Below are 19,025 nucleotides of genomic sequence, written 5' to 3'. Positions count from 1 at the left end.
CCAGAGAAGCATCAAGGTGTCACAGGTACAGGGCACCTACCTGGAGGTTGGTGAAAAAGTGTTGGTTTGGGGTTTTCTTTGCAGGAAAGATGAGATTTTTGCCACCGGTGGCATGCAGGGAGGAGAGCCTGGGGTTAAGTAAAGGTGTCAAGTAGGAGTAGTCAAGGTTTCCAGAGGTCCTAAGAAATCAGTAGGGGTTTTTTTTCCCTCCTCTATGCTTCGCTACCTTGCTCTGGATTTAGATGCTGGCTTTAAATTTGAAAATAACAATCTTGGCCTTAAAAAAAATCCCAATTCCAAAACAACCGGTGCTCCAGCTGCCCGCAAACCACGGAACAGGACGTTCACCAGCCTCTGAGCTGCCCAAGGCTGGACCTCAAGTGAGTACAAGTCAGCAGAGACCCCCCGAACTCGGTTTACACCAGCTCCGGCTCAAGAGTACGGGACAGGCGCCACCTTCTTGCAAGTGCCTGCAAGACCACTCGTTCTCCTGAAGAAAGGAGGGAAGTGATGAACAGGGTGTGTGAAAGATCAGGAAAATACTCCAGGTCTTCAGCGTTTTGGCTGTGGTTTTTTTTTAAATCAAGAGGTAGAACAGACACTTCGTGCTCACGCTTGCTCTGAACATGATGCAACCGCCGCGTTACTCATCTTCAGGTGCCACCTTCCAGAGGACACTGAGGTCTTTGTTTGCTGCTGCTGAGCTTAGGGCAGTTCTCTTGTACAAAGTTCCCTGAAGATATTAAAAAATAATTAAAAAAAACCCCAAAACTTGCTTGCATTCAACATCTTACCTCCTTTGTTGCATCTTTACGCCAAGACTCAACCGACGGCACAAATCCTTCCTTCGGGCACGGTGGCTCATCTCCGCCTCGTCCAGAGAAGACAACGTTTGCTGGCGTTACAAGGAGTTAATTCTTCTCTTCCAAGGCATCATCAGCTTCAGTCACACCTTGCTTTTTCTGGACAAGCTTCACATAGTTGGAGAAAAGCTGCTAGGATCAAGCTTCCCGCTCGCAGGGTGATCTTAAGAAGCTCAGCCAGGAGCGATCAACAGCGCCCAGGAGCGAGGCTGACTCTCCAAAAGATGACTTTCACGGATGAAAGCAAAGCCCTGTTCACACCTGGGCTTCTCCAAAACAGAGGGGTTACTTCAGACCACTCTCCGTGCTGCTGGACCTGGGGCAAAGCTGGTGGGGCAGGAAGCAGAAAGCCACAGGAGAGGGGAGGTGGCCCGAAATGCTCAACTGGGTTTGCAGACTGGGAAGTCAGGAACGGCACGGATGAAAGCAGGACTGGCCTGGTGGGTTTGGGTTTGTTTGTGCTGGATTCATGCCCTGATTTGACATTCGGATTAAAGGGTGAAGGAAGCCAAAGAATAGCCAGAACCTGACATAAAAATAAAGCAGAGGGCGTAACCCAAGCAGAGTCAGTCGAGGAGTCTCACTTAATAATACCCATGACTCAGACAGCCTCTTTCATTCCCAACAAGTCCCAAACTCTTTACAAACCCACAGGTCCTTTGGCTGCCACCGAAACAGCAAAGGCACCCAGTCCCTATAAACTAAGCGTGAATTGGGTGCTGGAGATCTCCAAGTCTCCAGCACCCAAGGGTTGTCAGCCACTGGAACAGGCTGCCCAGGGAGGTGGTTGAGTCCCCATCCCTGGATGTGTTTAAGAATAGGGTGGATGATCTACTTGAGGATATGGTTTAATGGGGACTAGGGACGGTTGGACTCGATGATCTCTAAGGTCTTTTCCAACCTAGAAATCTATGAAATCTATGAAGTCTTTTAATCCATGACTGAGAGAAGTCAACCCTACCTGGCCAGAGGGTACAGCACCTCATCACCCAGGTAAGATGCACAAAACTTCCAGAAGATAAAGTCCTCTTGAGACCTTTCTTATACACGTGAACAATAAAACACAACCAGTGCAAAAATAACCGGAGGAAGAATCTCCTGGGGGCAGCCACAACTGTCTTTCCCAACCCATACCTGCGATGTGATGGTGCAATGAGAGACAGGTATGGTTTACTGGGATGCAGGACAGCACGTCCACAGCCTCTGGGATGTCTTGCGGGTGATCCTGAGCTGTCCAGTTCCGTGGCTCACGTCAAGCGGGGCACCGCGGCGCGACAGGTTAGCAGAAGTGGAGTGCTGGGGATGGCTCTCCAATGACCTGCCATGGCCTCTTGTACTCGTAAGTGGAGGTACTCAGCAATTCATGGGCCAAGAGAGACCAGTGGACACCTCAGTCCTCCTCTTAAGGCAATGTTCTCTCCAAAGCTTCTAATATTCATCTTAATTTCACAGAATCATAGAATCATAGAATTTCTAGGTTGGAAAAGACCTTAGAGATCATCCAGTCCAACCGAATGGTTGGGTTGGAAGGGACCTCAAAGATCATCCAGTTCCAACCCCCCTGCCATGGGCAGGGACACCCTCCACTACACCAGGTTGCTCAAAGCCTCATCCAACCTGGCCTTGAACACTTCCAGGGATGGGACAGCCACAGCTTCTCTGGGCAATCTCAATCCCAGTTTTCACTTGCAGTTTAGAAACCCAGAAATGCACAAATAAACACCCATCGAGTCACCAACAGCCACGGCATGATCCGGCCACCCTCCTCACTACCACGGCGCACCAGGAGAGGATCTGGGTGCTGTTTTGCAGCTCGTTGGCTCTCACAGGACTTTCCTGGAACACCTCTCCCTCCGGACACGGCAGTAACATGCAGATGTCTTAAGAAAACTGGTACCTAAGGAGCCTGGCTGTTGCCACCAAATCAGCAGGACCTCTTAGAAGAGATTAAAAAACAATAAGCAAACTTTAGGACCTACCAGAGTGGTGAGTTAAAAGAGAGGAAAAAAACCAAAGATTACATAAATAGGAACTTGTAGTTTTATTCTCAGTTGTTCGAGTCTTTTATTTTTACACTGGAAACTTTACCATTTTGTTATTTCACCAGCTTGGGCAATGTTAAAAAAGCAATTAACACGGGATTTGAATTGAACCAAAAGGGAAGGTTTTCACCCTACCTTACTAAAAAGGGCACTTTCCTAATACGTATTTATCTGTAAGGACATGCATTTTGGGCAGAGGAAGCTTTTTCTTGAAAGATACAATACAAAACCTTTATCCTGTCAATCACAGAGATGAATCCCACACTAAACATCTCTAGGGCTTCCCTGAGCTTCTGGGTAATTTCACATTTCGGATACTTTAAACACTAAAATCAGAGAGAATTATAAACAGACAATCCCTCAAAGAGCAGGATCTCGAAAATTTTTCAGTCCTGTTCTAGATGATACGGCACAGCAAAAAAAATCCAAAACAACAACAACAAAAGGGTATGGGGGGGAATGAACCTAACCAAAAATTTTAAAAAATTAAGTGATTTGCTGGTCACCATTAAAGTGCATTCAGCTCCACGTCAGCTCTTTAACCCTGTGCTTGTGCTATTTTCCCCCTCCCTCCCGATGCTGAGGCCCGTGAGATCTTGCAGGCAGCAGGCAAGCGACCGTTTGCTCCCAAGTGTTAGTTCACAGCATGAAGGATGTTGAGAGACCCGAGTTGGCTTGATGCCACCTTTGACAGCAGATTTTGTGACATTTGCTGTCACTGAGAGGAGGAATTCGTTCTCATCACAGTGCTAAGACTCGCCATGGGGACATCAGGGAGCTCCATCCTCTTTGTACCACGTAGCCTGGAGGTTACTGCCTCCAGACAACATGTGATGTCTCATCTGGAAGGCAGACAACAATTTTGGCTCTGCTCCGTCAAACCCTGAAGGTTTACATCACCGAAGCGACAAAGCTGCAGTCCCACCTGCTGAAGCCAAAGCACTCGAGCACAGCACCCAGCAGCACATGGCTCAGGGCTGGTTCCCACTGCCAACCTCTGGAGAGGCTCCAGCACTGGGAAACAAACTCAGAGGGGTAAAAATAAAAATTGCAAAACCCAAGGCAGAGCCCAGCCTTCCTATTGCCTTTCCCATGTGGGTACACACCACTGGGATCTGCTGCACTGCTACACAAGGGACGTACCCTCACCGTACTTCAGGCACCAGCGGGCAGCAGCTCCACCACTTACTGCACATCAAACCCACAGAGCGGCTGCAGCGGCTCGGAGCGAGTGGAGAAATATTCTTTGGGACCAGCCATCAGGAGGGAAGCATCCTTGGATGTGCAGAGAGACCTGCTTCCTGCTCAGGCTTGAAAATTAGACATGGTGATGCCCCAGAGGAACCCTACAGTGAGAGCTGGCTCACCTCCAGCGAGGAAGGCGCACGGGCCAAGTCAACCCTGATCTGGCAGCAGTTTGTCCTCACTGCTGGTGTTGAGCCAAAGCTGCAGATGTCCATGGAAAGTCAGTAACTGGCTGCTGTGCCAGTCCTGAGCTGGCTGGGGACTCAATTTGCTTCCAGCTAGAGCACACAGGTCTCTCGAGCCTCGTCCCTTGGCATCAGACAGTTGTCACTCGAGTTAGGAACACAGAGGTGGGATCCGGCGCTCCCACTGCAGAAACACAGCTGTCCGTATCCGAGGGTATCTCCTCGACATCCCTTTGCAGTCAGCGGAGACAGGAGCTCCCGAAGAATACTGCATCATCCCAGCACGGGCATCTACAACAGGACAGATGAATCATGCTCCAGAGGTATCTGTTTCTCTGCACTGACTGCAAAGGGAGCCTGGCTGGGTCCTATGGACATGTCTTTAGGCTAGAGACAGGAAAAATTAGGCAAGATTAATCCCGCTCAAAGAGCGAGGGTGACAGCCTCGAACACAGCGACGGTCTAACGGGTCACCCCAGGAGAGGTTCCAGCTTGCCTGAGCCCGTCTTTGCCCACGGAGAAGAGGAAGGGCTGTGAAGTGCTGCCTCATAAATACTATTTACACCAGTTTGCTTAAATTAAAATTAGCTTCTTGCGGGGAGGTAGAAGAGAAAGAGATAGATACTTGGTACTGCAGGAGCTACAGGTATTGTCCTTCCCGGTCACCTTCGCCCCCATCAGTTGTAGGACAGGTACTGGATCAGTCGTGGAGGAATATTGAGCTTGGCAATCTTCTCCAGCGCCCGCTGCCCAGCGGCTTTCCTCACCGTAACTCTGCAGAGCTGCGACAAACTCAGAGGCGTTTCTAAAACCAGAAAAGAGGATCCAAAGTCAGGGCTGCAGCTCAGCCGACGGCCGAAGTCGCCCAGGGGGGTGATGCCTGGCACCGTCCCTGCCGCCATCGCGAGCCGGGCTCTGCTTGCAAGCGCTCGACTGACCTCCTGCAGCACGCAAGCCCAAGGGAAGCACTGCGGAGCCACGGGCGTGCTCTCTCAAGGCTCATCCCAATACAAATCCCACCAGAAATACTAAGCTTCTCCCAGCTCCCTTCCCCGCCTGCATCCCCTGAAGCCCAGCAGTGCCCACTGAATCACCTGCTCTGATCCACTGGGACTACCTAAAACTCAGATTTCCATTAATAATCATAGAATCATGGAATGGTTTGGGTTGGAAGGGACCTCAAAGATCATCCAGTTCTAAACCCCCTGTCATGGGCATGGACACCCTCCACTACACCAGGTTGCTCAAAGCCCCATCCAACCTGGCCTGGAACACTTCCAGGGATGGGGCAGCCACAGCTTCTCTGGGCAACCTGGTCCAGTGCCTCACCACCCTCTGATGTTTAGGATCACCTAGTGCAGCAGCAGTCTGCAAATGCTCAGAAGGGTCTGTGAATTACTGCTCAGAAGGACCTGTAAGGGTCACCAAGAGAAAGATTTAAAGCCATCCTCAAAGCTCAGCCAAACGTCTCCTCCAAAGGCAGACAGTCAGCACGGCTAAAGTTTAACGCGCTCCCTGTGCCAAATAAAACAAGTTTTAAACTGGGTGATCTCCTTGACCTGACTTAATGCACCAAAGCATAAACACCGATGCTGACGCACGAGAGAGACTGGAATTGGACCATCTCACCACTGTCATTCAACCACTAGCAAAGCAGAGCTAGGCTACAGCCAGCTGGCACACATTTGCCACCAAGAACTACTCTACACCTTCACTTGAAGATGATCAGGGATCCTCAAATCAAAGCAGACTGAGAATCGTGACGTGGCGCAATGCAGTTGGCAGTCACCAAATTCCCGGGGCAGGAGATCATCCCTCACTTACTTTCATAGAACTCAAAGCACTTTGCTGTGGGACTGCTGCTCCAGGTGTAATCTGACGGCTTCTTGCCTCGGTTGTCCCTTGCGTAAATGTTTCCTCCAAATTCAATCAGCATCTCCACCAGGTCAACGTTTTTCACTTTTGCTGCGTGGTGGAGGGCTGTCTCGTGGAGTTTAGCAGCATTCACATTTGCCCCTGAGGACAGAAAGGAAAACAAGTCTGTTCATGAAAGCCTCGCTTGACCCAAACGTACGGAGTGGTCTGACTGGAGAAAAAAAACACTGTTAAAACACACACGAGCAGCCAGAACAAGATCCAAACAAAACAGCACAAACAGGAAACCAAACAGCTGGACGAGTTCTTGGTGCTGGCAACGCATGAGTTTTCTTCTCTGGTTTTATGTTTTCCTTGCAGAGAAAGGATTTCAGTCCATGTTACCGGAGAAATAAGCTGCTGAGTGTGATGTTCAGAACTGCTTCCTGAATCTCTGCTGGCCAAAGCCAGCACAGGGCCATTCCCAGTCATCTCAGTGGAGCATTCCCACTCAAGGCAAACGGGAACAACTTTGTTTTAACAGAAATACCCCAGACCCAGGAGATGTTGCAACTCGCTGTCAGACACTACTGCAGGATCAAGTTTTCGTTACAGATATTTTTGCTAAGAAAGTTTGGCTTTTTTAAGGTTACTGCAAAAGGACCTTCTCGTACCCCAACTGCTCACATTTTACTAACTGACTCGTTCAGCAGAGGTGAGATGAACCTCACGGAATTCAAACAACTGACTTTTAGATACACGTGGCCACACTGAACTCCCCTTTACAATTAACGAGGAGAAACAGGCATTTCTGAGGAACCAGTCAATGGGTGCCCAAGACAGGCAACTGGGGTGGCTGGAAACAAGCTAGCTTAGATGTGTCATTTTTAGACAACTAATGTTCAACGAAACAAATCCCCAATCCTGGGTCAAATCGCCTCCTGGTAAGCACAAGCAAAGACAAGAATCACAGAATCACAGAAGGGTTTGGGTTGGAAGGGACCTTAAAGATCATCCAGTTCCAACCCCCCTGCCTTGGGCAGGGACACCCTCCACTACACCAGGTTGCCCAAAGCCCCATCCAGCCTGGCCTGGAACACTTCCAGGGATGGGGCAGCCACAGCTTCTCTGGGCAACCTGTGCCAGTGCCTCAGCACCCTCAGAGGGAAGAATTTCTTCCTTAGATCTAATCTAAATCTCCCCTCTTTCAGTTTAAAGCCATTGCCCCGTGTCCTGTCACTACACGCCCTTGTCCAAGTCCCTCTCCAGCTTTCTCGTAGCCCCTTTAAGTACTGGAAGGTGCTGGAAGGTCTCCCCGGAGCCTTCTCTTCTCCAGGCTGAACAGCCCCAACTCTCCCAGCCTGTCTCCATAGCAGAGGTGCTCCAGCCCTTGGATCACCTTCGTGGCCTCCTCTGGACCCACTCCAACAGCTCCATGTCCTCCTTACGTGCTGGAGACCTCAGAGCTCAACGTGGTAGTCCAGGTAGGGTCTCACAAGAGGACAGTAGAAGGGGAGAAAAAGATCAACTCCAAATTCCCCCAAAAGTTAGCAGCAGGAAAACTGGGATGTGAAACCTGGAACACAGAACATTGACTTGAACATCCAGCAAACTCATCTGGTCATAACACTAACCAGATCTCCCTGAGGTATGAAGTGACTTCATCTCTGGTTTTCTGTACAACATCAAACCCTAACACCTCTCCCTAACACCTATCCAAAATCATACAATCATAGAATCATAGAATCACAGGATGGTTTGGGTTGGAAGGGACCTCAAAGATCATCCAGTTCCAACCCCCCTGCCATGGGCAGGGACACCCTCCACTACACCAGGTTGCTCAAAGCCTCATCCAAATCCTGTACGACTGTGCTACCAAAGATGAACACACGCACACCAGTTGATACCACTTTGGGGAAGAAATTGAAACTTTGTTCTAGGGTGCTGAAGAGTTCTGAATTTTATTAAAATAAGATAATGGGAATGTCACTGATGGAGAACATCACAAACTGGATATTGACTGGCACACGCTGAGAAAATGCTTAAGCATTAAGTTTTGCTCAGGTAGAGGGAAAACCTTTCACCTTTGTCATCTACGTCATGCTGTGAATGAAGTTCTTCCTCGAGAAAGCTGCACACGGACACCACCACATACTGCCCACCCAGAAGCAAACCTCATGGTAGTCATACCTGCCTTGAGCAGCAACTTCACACAGTCCAGATGCTCCCTGGCACAGGCCACGTGTAGGGGCGTCCCGAAATGGCAGTCGTGAGCCTCCAAGTTTGCACCGACATCGATGAGGAGTTGCACACACTCCGAGCTACCTTCAGAAAGGGAAGGTCCGAGTCAAAAGAAAGAATCCAGCTCAAACAGGAGCATATGGCATGTTGAGATCAGCTTGATCTACAAACAGCTTGTTTAATATTTGGGGTGACGCTGCAAAATAGAAACGTTTGTGAGCCAACACAACACACTGTAGGACTGAGCCCAGGACACAAGAAACTGAGTCACATCTGCCCAGCACTGAGCCAGAGCAGGAAGTCATAGAATCATAGAATGGTTAGGGCTGGAAGGGACCTTCAAAGGTCATCTAGTCCAACCCCCCTGCAAGAAACAGGGATATCTCCAACTAGATCAGGTTGCTCAGGGCCTCGTCCAACCTGGCCTTGAACGTCTCCAGGGATGGAGCATCCACCACCTCTCTGGGCAACCTGTTCCAGTGTTCTACAACTCTCATGGTAAAAAATTTTTTCCTAATATCCAACCTGAATCTACCTCCCTCTATTTTAAAACCATTACCCCTTGTCCTATCACAACAGGCCCTCCTGAACAGCCTCTCCCCATCTTTCTTGTAGGCCCCCTTGAGGTACTGGAAGACCGCTATAAGGTCACCCCGGAGCCTCCTCTTCTCCAGGCTGAACAGAAAGTCAGGGCACAGAAACCTGAATTTCAGGGTTTGTACTAAACCTCCTGTTGTTCATGGAGCCGGTGGTATTGCTGACCCTGCCCTGGGAGGACTGGATCACCTTCAGGACCACTCCAGCTCTGCTTTTTCCGATGCTAATAACACGACTTCACAGAAAGCGGGCAGTCATCGTTAACGAGCTTTAGGAAAACGGCTTAATGAGGAAAAGCTAAGGGAGAGCTCACAGCCACGTATTTAAGTGACTACCTGTTTGTTAAAAATGCTGTCTCCCACAGCCTTCACAGTCAAAGGGAAACTCTGTCCAGGACAGCATCTAACCAAAGCAGTGAAGGGGAGGAGAGAGGAGGTATGACATGTTACAAAGAGGAAACTGAGGCACAAAATGATTTAGAGGTGCTGTTGCATCTGTGCAAGTGTAACTTCAGGGGAGGAATTACACCCAAATACTCCTCTGCTGCTCCCACCACCACTGCTGCTGTCACAGAATCCCAGAATGTCAGGGATTGGAAGGGACCTCAAAGGATCATCCAGTCCAATCCCCCTGCCGGAGCAGGATCACCTAGATCAGATCACACCAGAACGTGTCCAGGCAGGTTTGGAACATCTTCAGAGAAGGAGACTCCACAACCTCTCTGGGCAGCCTGTTCCAGTGCTCTGTTCCCCTTACTGGGAAGAAGGGTAAAGCAAGTTTGCAGATGACACTAAATTGGGAAGTAGTGTTGATCTGCCTGAGGGTCGGGAGGCTCTACAGAGGGACCTGGACAGACTGGATCGATGGGCCGAGGACCAACTGTATGAAATTCAACCAGACCAAGTGCCGGGTCCTGCACTTGGGCCACAACAACCCCCTGCAGCGTTCCAGGCTTGGGGAAGTGTGGCTGGAAAGCTGCACGGCAGAGAAGGACCTGGGGGTGCTGGTTGACAGCCGATGAACATGAGCCAGCAGTGTGCCCAAACAGCCAAGAAAGCCAACGGAATCCTGGCATGGATCAGAAACAGCGTGGCCAGCAGGAGCAGGGAAGTGATTGTCCCCCCATACTCAGCACTGGTGAGGCCACACCTTGAGTACTGTGTCCAGTTTTGGGCCCCTCACTTTAAGAAGGACATTGAGGTGCTGGAGCAGGTTCAGAGAAGGGCAACAAAACTAGTGAAGGGTTTGGAGAACTTGTCCTATGAGGAGCGGCTGAGGGATCTGGGACTGGTCAGTGTGGAGAAGAGGAGGCTCAGGGGGGACCTTTTTGCTCTCTACAATTACCTGAAAGGAAGTTGTAGGGAGATGGGGGTCGGTCTCTTCTCCCACGTTAGGAATGACAGGACGAGAGCGAATGGCCTCAAGTTGTGCCAGGGGACATTTAGGTTGGATATCAGGAAAAATTTCTTTCCAGAGAGGGTTGTGAGGTATTGGAACAGGCTGTCCAGGGAGGTGGTGGAGTCCCCATCCCTGGAGGGGTTTAAAAACCGTGTGGATTTGGTGTTGAGCAATATGGTTTAGGGACCCTGACAGTGCAGAGTGAATGGTTGGACTCGATGATCTTGAAGGTCTCTTCCAACCAGACAATTCTATGATTCTATGACGTTCTTCCTCATGTTTAAGCAGAACCTCCCATGTTCCAGCTGATATCCATTTCCCCTTGTCCTATCATTGGATGCCACTGAGAAGAGCCTGGCTCCATCCTCATGACAGTCACCCTTTATATATTTATAAACATTAATGAGGTCCCCCCTCAGTCTCCTCTTCTCCAAGCTAAAGAGACCCAGCTCCCTCAGCCTTTCCTCAGAAGGGAGAAGCTCCACTCCACTCCTGATGCTTGCTCTTGCTCTATAACTCAGATCCAAATATCTGGGAGAGGCTTGAGTAGAGAACGGGAGAGCAGAGAGTGGCTGGCACGTGCCAGCTGGAACATTATTTTGCTTCCTGAAGTTTTCTCTTATCCCCTGGACAGACTCTCCATCTGGAAAAGGCTGAGAGAGGGACAAGAAGCAATACAAGCAGCAATGCCTGTATTGAAAGCTGGAGCGGGACTTTTGACATGGGCATGTAGTGATAGGACAAGGGGCAATGGCTTTAAACTGAAAGAGGGGAGATTTTGGTTAGATCTAAGGAAGAAATTCTTCACTCTGAGGGTGGTGAGGCACTGGCACAGGTTGCCCAGAGAAGCTGTGGCTGCCCCATGCCTGGCAGTGTTCAAGGCCAGGCTGGATGAGGCTTTGAGCAACCTGCTCTAGTGGAGGGTGTCCCTGCCCATGGCAGGGGGGATGGAACTAGATGATCTTTAAGGTCCCTTCCAACCCAAACCATTCTATAATCCTATGCTGCCCAACAGTCCCTGGCACTTTCTTCCCACCTGACAGCTTCATCCATCAGCTCTGAACATCCAGGAGGGGTCTGGGACAGGACCACCTGATTAAGACAGTCTCATGTCTTAATCAGAACAATTTCTCCCATCTCAACTTGGATCAGAGGAAAAGGATGTGAACTCCCCTCTGCTCACAGGAGCAAAGCTACTGGTTTGGCTCAAGGTTTTCTAATGGAGCATCAAGAAGCTGGTGCTTTCTCTGCCTAACATCTTATCTCAGGTCTGTCATGGGAGATAAAAGCTCTCAACACAAGGGGTGGCTTTATATATTCATCTGATACCACAGTGCTTTGCACTTTGCATTCAAAGGGAGCTGTGCTCACCTAAAGCTGATACATTTGCAAGCTGTAACGATCTGATGAGCAACAACAGCTTATGGTCCATTCAAGATACTCGGCAGTTGCTTTTGTTGGGGCTTTTTTCCCAGCTGCAAACAACTGTGCAAAGACAAGACCAGGTGGGCTTACCATTCATGCAGGCTTCGTGGAGAGGAGACGCTGTGTAGAGGGGAGGGTTCACCTTGGCGCCGTGGGACAGCAGCACCTTCACACACTCTATGCTACCCGAGGCACAGGCGTCGCAGAGCGGAGTGCTGCCATCGATATTCCGGGCATCCACCTTTAAGGTAAAAAAAAAAAATGTTAGGTATCTGTCAGCTGCTGTCTGGCAGGACCCTATCGCCTATGTTTTCACTTTTTTCAACTCTAGAAATAGTCTGGACTCAGGAAAAGAGTTGGCTGCTACTGCCAGCAACCTGGCTTGCGCTGTCCCCATCACTCCCAGGGCACAGCCACACATCCATGTCACGCTGTCAGGCTGTTGTGATTTGCATTGTTACGTTTTTCTACCCCTTTTCTGCTGAAGGCGACAAGCGCTGCGCCTGGGCAACACGGACGCAATCCCTCGTCTGCTTTCGGGCAAAGTCCAGCTTCACCAGTGGACTCAGCCAAGTGGGCTGACTGTGCTGAGGACCACGGAGCGCGCACGTGCTCCGCTTCACCGGCTTTGCAAAGAGTTGGGGCTGTTCAGCCTGGAGAAGAGGAGGCTCCGGGGTGACCTTATAGCGGTCTTCCAGTACCTCAAGGGGGCCTACAAGAAAGATGGGGAGAGGCTGTTCAGGAGGGCCTGTTGTGATAGGACAAGGGGTAATGGTTTTAAAATAGAGGGAGGTAGATTCAGGTTGGATATTAGGAAAAAATTTTTTACCATAAGAGTTGTAGAACACTGGAACAGGTTGCCCAGAGAGGTGGTGGATGCTCCATCCCTGGAGACGTTCAAGGCCAGGTTGGACGAGGCCCTGAGCAACCTGATCTAGTTGGAGATATCCCTGTTCCTTGCAGGGGGGTTGGACTAGATGACCTTTGAAGGTCCCTTCCAGCCCTAACCATTCTATGATTCTATGATTCTATGACAGCGGTCTTCGGCGTGTGAGATGTCACAAGCCCTTGGAGACGGTCGTGGCCAGCTACATCCAAAGCCACTGTTTAATTTTATTACGGAAACAAAAGAAATAGAAGGAGAAACAAAAGAATAACTATAGATCCTTAATGACAGGACGAGAGGGAATGGCCTCAAGTTGCGCCAGGGGAAATTTAGGTTGGATATCAGGAAGAATTTCTTTCCAGAGAGGGTTGTGAAGTATTGGAACAGGCTGCCCAAGGAGGTGGTGGAGTCCCCACCCCTGGAGGTGTTTCAAAACCGTGTGGATTTGGTGTTGAGGAACATGGTTTAGGGACCCTGACAGTGCAGGGGGAACGGTTGGACTCGATGATCTTGAGGGTCTCTTCCAAGCAGACGATTCTATGATTCTATGAATACTTTCTGCAAGCTACATGTCCCCTGCTCCCCTTCTGGCCCCTTGATTCAACCCAGCTTTAGATACCTGAGTCATCTAAATTTGATTTCTAGTCACCCCGGGCTCTGTTGATGGTCAGTGAAGAGAGAAGGGGAGAGACAGAAATACTTCCAGGCAGTTTTCTAAGCCCTCATCAAGCTCAGACACCCTGCGAAGAGGCCTGCCATCCCCTGCTGACTGCCAAGAAAGCCCACGGTGACGAAGAAGAGCCTAGAGCTAGACGGGGAGAATCCAGATCCCAGAAATAACTTCAGACATCAAGACAACGTCCCGTTCCCAGTCGGATCAGACCCGAACACACACCTGGGCCCCCGCGGCCAGCAGGAGCTTGACGCACTGCGTTTGGCCTCGCAGGCTCGCCTCGTGCAGCGGGGTGATAGAGTCGTAGGTGACCGCGTTGACGCAGGCGCCGCTCTCTATCAGCTGCTGCAGCTGCAGGATCTCCCCCCGCCTGGCTGCTTCATGAACTGGTGTTCGATCAGCCCAGAAGCCTAGAGAGGAAAGAATAAATAAATAAGTAAATAAAACCACACATGTGGAGCAAACGAGTCTCTGTGCTGGAGAAAAGCAGATGGGGAACGCAGGTTGGCAGCTAGAAGAGAGAGTTGGGAATGAGAAGCTTATTCCTCATCATGCCTCCACTCAACATGTGATCTTAAATTGGGTGCTTCATGTTTGTGGGTTCCCCATTGAACAGGGGGACATTGGAACCCACCATTGACCGCAGCCCTTGCAGGGACTGTTCCTAATGTTGGGCTCCCTTAGATTTTCCGAAACGCTTCACAGTGCTGGCTCGAAGCTTTATCCAAGAACAAACCCCAGCAGCATTCATGAGGGCCAGATTCAGCCCAGTGAGCTCTTAACTATTTAGCAGCAGGAGCACTGTCCTCCTGGCTCCATCTGAAATCAGTGGAAATGGGCCACCTCCAACACATCAACCATCACCCACATCAACCGAGCCCACCTAAAAACTCTTTTCCCAAAAAGTCAACAGAGCTTTGACAACAAAGTTTGTAGTTTCGACACCTTTGCTGAGCATCTACCCTACACAGGGCACCACTCTGGGCTTCACTTCCCAGCACTCGCTGACAATATCCTCTCCTTCCAGGCGTGTTTTGCTTTCAAGGAAGCAAGGAGCAAAGAACAGCCCGGCACATTTTCATGCAACCTTCAGCCAGATGAATCCATCCTTTCTGAAAAAACACCAGCCTTGGTACTCTGCAAAAGTGGGGCTTACAGGAGCAGAGTGGTACCATCCGCATGCAGGTCAAGTCTAAAAACCATCAGCAAACTAGACCTTGCAACTATAGTTCCTCCCCTTTGAATACATCTCCGTAAGATCCCTGTCTCGAGGCCGGCACTCATGCTGTGGAGTGGGTGAAAAAGGATGATTTGCCTTATTTTTAAAAAATGCTGAGGTGTATGGTGGACTGAAACCACTCCCTGAAAGGGAATCACACAAGTACCGGCGTTTTCACAGCACACAGTACACGCAGGCTTTTTTATCTGCTTGGTAGATCCTTGTTCCCTTTGCCAATATCCCTGGGAAGGATGTCTTTCCCATCACTGGAGCTTCTTGTGGTTTACATCAGGAGAAGCAAGAAGTCCAAATGAGGATGGGGCTCTCAAATTACCACCACTGAGCAGCATCACTTTGTCACCAACAAGACTGAGAAGAAGAAGAACAAGCTCCAGCAGCATTTCATTAAGGACTTATTATATAGCCCCAAAAAACCCAAACCAAGCCGCATGGTTCTTCCCTGCCAGCTGAAGGACAACACCGAGGAACATCTGGTTCCTGATGCAGCTAGAGAGCATCCCTACCAGGGGAACCAGCTGCACAGCATGGCCTTGCACCCGTCTTTGCCACGGTCCATCTGCAGGGCAGGATGCCGGCTTGGCCCACTGCTCCTGCCCACTGTGCCCCATCCCAGGGACACGATGTCTCAGCAGCTGCGCAAGAAGCTTTGTCACCTCCAGCCCTGCGGAGGGAAGGTGGAAGCAGAAGCTGGTGGGATGTTGGGTTTGGACCCTCTGGGGGGTTTCACGGCTCCCACTCGCCATCTCCCTCCAAGGAATCACAGAATCATAGAATGGTTTGGGTGGGAAGGGACCTCAACGATCATCCAGTTCCAATCCCCCTGCCATGGGCAGGGACACCCTCCACTACACCAGGTTGCCCAAAGCCCCATCCAACCTGGCCTTGAACACTTCCAGGGATGGGGCAGCCACAGCTTCTCTGGGCAACCTGTGCCAGTGCCTCACCACCCTCTGAGGGAAAAATTTCTTCCTTATATCCAATCTAAATCTCCCCTCTTTCAGTTTAAAGCCATTGCCCCTTGTCCTGTCACTACACGCCCTTGTCCAAAGCCCCTCTCCAGCTTTCCTGTAGCCCCTTCAGGCACTGGAAGGTGCTGGAAGGTCTCCCCGGAGCCTTCTCTTCTCCAGGCTGAACAGCCCCAACTCTCTCAGCCTGTCTCCAGAGCAGAGGTGCTCCAGCCCTCGGATCATCTCCGTGGCCTCCTCTGGCCCCGCTCCAACAGCTCCATGTCCTTCTTGTGCTGGGGCCCCCAGAGCTGAAGGCAGCACTGCAGGGGGGTCTCAGGAGAGCAGAGCAGAGGGGCAGAATCCCCCCCCTCGCCCTGCTGCCCACGCTGCTCTGGATGCAGCCCAGGACACGGTTGGCTTTCTGGGCTGCCAGCGCACGGTGCCGGCTCATGTTGAGCTTCTCACCCACCAGCACCCCCCGGCCCAAGGACAGAGCCATCCCCGCTCCTCCAGCTCCCCGGCACCGCTTAGCTCCCGGAGGAACAAGGATAATTCCCCACGCCCAGACGCGAGGGCTCTCCCGACAGCATCCTCCCATCCTCTTCCCCCTTTCCTTCAAACACCCCGCCCACCCCCAAAACACGACGTTAACACCGGGCCCCGCCGCTGAACAGCCCCGTCCCCTCCCGGAGCAGCGCCCCCCCCCGCCCCCCCCCCGCACACAACCCCCCCACGATCGCGCCGCTCCCCCCCCCGCCCCACGCACCGATCTCGCCCCGCAGGGAGCCGCTGCTGGCGGGGCCCTCCATGGCCCGGCCCGCCGGGGGCCGCCGGCTCCGGCAGCGCTGGGGCTGCGCCGGGCTCGGCCTCCTCCGCTGCTCCTCCTCCTCCTCCGCCTCCTCCTCCTCCTCCTCCCGGCTCCGGCTCCGGCCGCGGCGGCCGCCGGGAGTTGTAGTGCGCGGGCGGGGCGGGTGCGGGGGGGACTGGTGCGGGGGAGAGGGGGACTGGGCGGACTGGTGGGGGGGAGGGTGATGGTGCTGGGGGTGCTGGTGTATGTGGAGAGGCGGTACTGGGGATACTGGTGCGGAGGGGAGGGGTAGTGGGAGTACTGGTGTTGGGGGGACAGGGTATAGGGGGCACTGGTGTGCATGAGGAGGTGGTACTGGGGATACTGGTGCGAAGGGGAGGGGTACTGGGGGTACTGGTGTTGGGGGGGACAGGGTATAGAGGGCACTGGTGTGCGTGAGGAGGTGGTACTGGGGATACTGGTGCAGTGGGGAGGGGTACTGGGGGTGCTTGGGAGGGAGGGGTGCTGAGGGTGCTTGGGAGGGAGGGGTACTGGGGGTACTGGTGCAGGGGAGAGGGCGACTGGGGGTACTGGTGGGGGGCAGGGTGATGGTGCTGGGGGTACTAGTGTATGGGAGGAGGCGGTACTGGGAAAACTGGTGCAGTGGGGAGGGGTACTAGGGGTTCTTGGGAGGGAGGGGTACTGGGGGTACTGGTGTTGGGGGGACAGGGTATAGGAGGCACTGGTGTGCGTGAGGAGGTGGTACTGGGGATACTGGTGCAGTGGGGAGGGGTGCTGGGGGTACTGGTGGGGGGCAGGGTGATGGTGCTGGGGGTACTGGTGTATGGGAGGAGGCGGTACTGGGAAAACTGGTGCAGTGGGGAGGGGTACTAGGGGTTCTTGGGAGGGAGGGGTACTGGGGGTACTGGTGTTGGGGGGACAGGGTATAGGAGGCACTGGTGTGCGTGAGGAGGTGGTACTGGGGATACTGGTGCAGTGGGGAGGGGTGCTGGGGGTACTGGTGTGGAGGGGGACAAGGTATGGGGGCACTGGTGCAGGGGAGATGGTACTGGAGGCAGTTGTGTGGGGAGAGGGTGATGGTGCTGGGAGTACTATTGTGTGTTGGGAGGGGAAATGGGGGCACTGGTGGGGGGACATGGGTACTGGGAGTACTGGTGTATGTGGGGAGGCGGTACTGGGGACACTGGTAGAGGGGAAGTGTACTCAGGTATTTGGGGCACTGGTGTATGTGGGAAGGTGGTACTGGGGGTACTGGAGTGGGGGGGAGGGGTGCTGGGGGTACTGGTACATGTGGGGAGGGGTACTTGGGGTACTCAGGGTGGAAGGGGATACTGGGGGTACTCGTATATGTGGGGAGGGAGTTCTGGGGGTACTGGTTTGTGTAGGGAGCAGGTACTAGGGACACTGGTGTATAAGGAGAATGTGTACTGGGGGCACTGGTGTTTAAGGGGGCTGGAGGCACTGGTGTATGGGGAGGCAGGTACTGGTGTGTGGTGGGAGGGGGATATTGGGAGCATTGGTGTGTGCAGAGGTGGTACTAGAGCACTGGTGTGTGTGGGCAGGTGGCGTTTGGGGCACTGGTTTGTGGGGAAGGGGTACTGGTGTATGTGGGGAGGTGGTATTTGGGGGAATTGCGGTGTGGGAAGGGGTACTGGGTCACTGGTGTGTGTGTAGGGAGCGGGTAGTGGTGGCACTGGTGTGCTGACAGTGGGTAGAGGAGGCTGGAGGGGCCCATGAAACTGGTGTGGAACACAGGGAGATGCTGGGAGGGTGATCTGGGGACACAGGGTGTTTTTAGGGGGGCAAGGCTGAGGGGCTGGTGCTCGTGCAGAGCTGGGGAGGGGTCTCCGCGTGGAGGGAGAGGACAGGCTGGGACGGCCACCCATGTGGCTGTGCCATGGGGTGCAGGAACTGGGTGAGAGCATGTTTGAGGGAGCTGCTATGGCAAAGAGGTTTTGGCCGTGCTGGAGTGGACTGGAGAGAGCGCTGGGAGGGGGAGAACTGGGGCAACTGGGGCATGGTGCATACCAAAAATGTGGTGGAACTATTTTCTCTGGGTCTTGGACAGCAGCGGAGTCCACCCAGGTGCCAGGGCTGAGCGAGCTGCTCTTGCAGAGGCACCAGGACCAGAGTTGAGTTCCTTGGTAATTATGTCATCGATGGCATCACCTCCTGGAAACAGCACGTCACACGTGCAACGCGGAGCAGGGAGCCGGGCCTCCTGGCATCTCTGTAAGGACTGGCATTTCTTAGCTGCTTGTGCCATGGTTGAGCTCTCCTGTTTTGCTGGGTCATCCCGTCGTTGGCTGCTCTGCAAACTCTGCGAGTCGATAAGACAGCAGAAACAGAAGCACAGACAGGCGACGTGATTTGCCAAACGTTGCAAAAAGAAATCAGTGCAAGGCTGAAACTAGAGCCTGAACCACTGAACCACTCTGAGAGTGGTGAGGCGGTGGAACAGGTTGCCCAGAGAAGTTGTGGATGCCCCATCCCTGGCAGTGTTCAAGGCCAGGCTGGATGAGGCTTTGGGCAACCTGGTGTAGTGGAGGGTTTCCCTGCCCATGGCAGGGGGGTTGGAACTAGATGATCTTTGAGGTCCCTTCCAACCCAAACCATTCTAT

General features: G+C 52.5%; 1 protein-coding gene across 3 annotated transcripts; it reads right to left on the bottom strand.

Moving 5' to 3' along the window:
• Nucleotides 1–2,498: 2,498 nt before the first annotated feature.
• Nucleotides 2,499–16,407, bottom strand: ASB13 (ankyrin repeat and SOCS box containing 13). 3 transcript variants are annotated; one of them, XR_015222113.1, is made up of 7 exons: nt 16,363–16,407; nt 13,632–13,819; nt 11,941–12,091; nt 8,380–8,514; nt 6,160–6,351; nt 4,961–5,140; nt 2,499–2,797 (listed from the first exon to the last, which is right to left on the bottom strand). XR_015222113.1 is itself a non-coding variant. In XM_086610029.1 (6 exons), exons 1-6 carry the CDS (start codon nt 16,403–16,405, stop codon nt 5,013–5,015), a joined length of 837 nt encoding a protein of 278 aa, XP_086466155.1. In that variant the 5' UTR covers nt 16,406–16,407; the 3' UTR covers nt 3,792–5,012. The 3 variants fall into 3 exon arrangements, 1 of the variants encoding a protein (XP_086466155.1); XR_015222112.1 differs by lacking the exon at nt 2,499–2,797 and adding an exon at nt 3,792–4,626; XM_086610029.1 differs by lacking the exon at nt 2,499–2,797 and having other exon boundaries at nt 3,792–5,140.
• Between the last annotated feature and the right edge of the window lie 2,618 nt (nt 16,408–19,025).

This window comes from Tauraco erythrolophus, chromosome 4, assembly GCF_009769465.1.
Source record: "Tauraco erythrolophus isolate bTauEry1 chromosome 4, bTauEry1.pri, whole genome shotgun sequence".
Lineage (NCBI taxonomy): Eukaryota > Metazoa > Chordata > Aves > Musophagiformes > Musophagidae > Tauraco > Tauraco erythrolophus.
The sequence above is the reverse complement of the archived record's forward strand: the minus strand, read 5'-3'. Positions and strand labels throughout refer to the sequence as shown.

Coding starts and splice junctions, on each gene's coding strand:
- ASB13 (XM_086610029.1), bottom strand. CDS start 16,405: ATGGAGGGCCCCGCCAGCAGCGGCTCCCTGCGGGGCGAGATCG. Junction 12,092..13,631: donor TGCTGGCCGCGGGGGCCCAG/GTGTGTGTTCGG, acceptor TTTACCTTAAAG/GTGGATGCCCGGAATATCGA. Junction 8,515..11,940: donor CCACGAAGCCTGCATGAATG/GTAAGCCCACCT, acceptor CCCTTTCTGAAG/GTAGCTCGGAGTGTGTGCAA.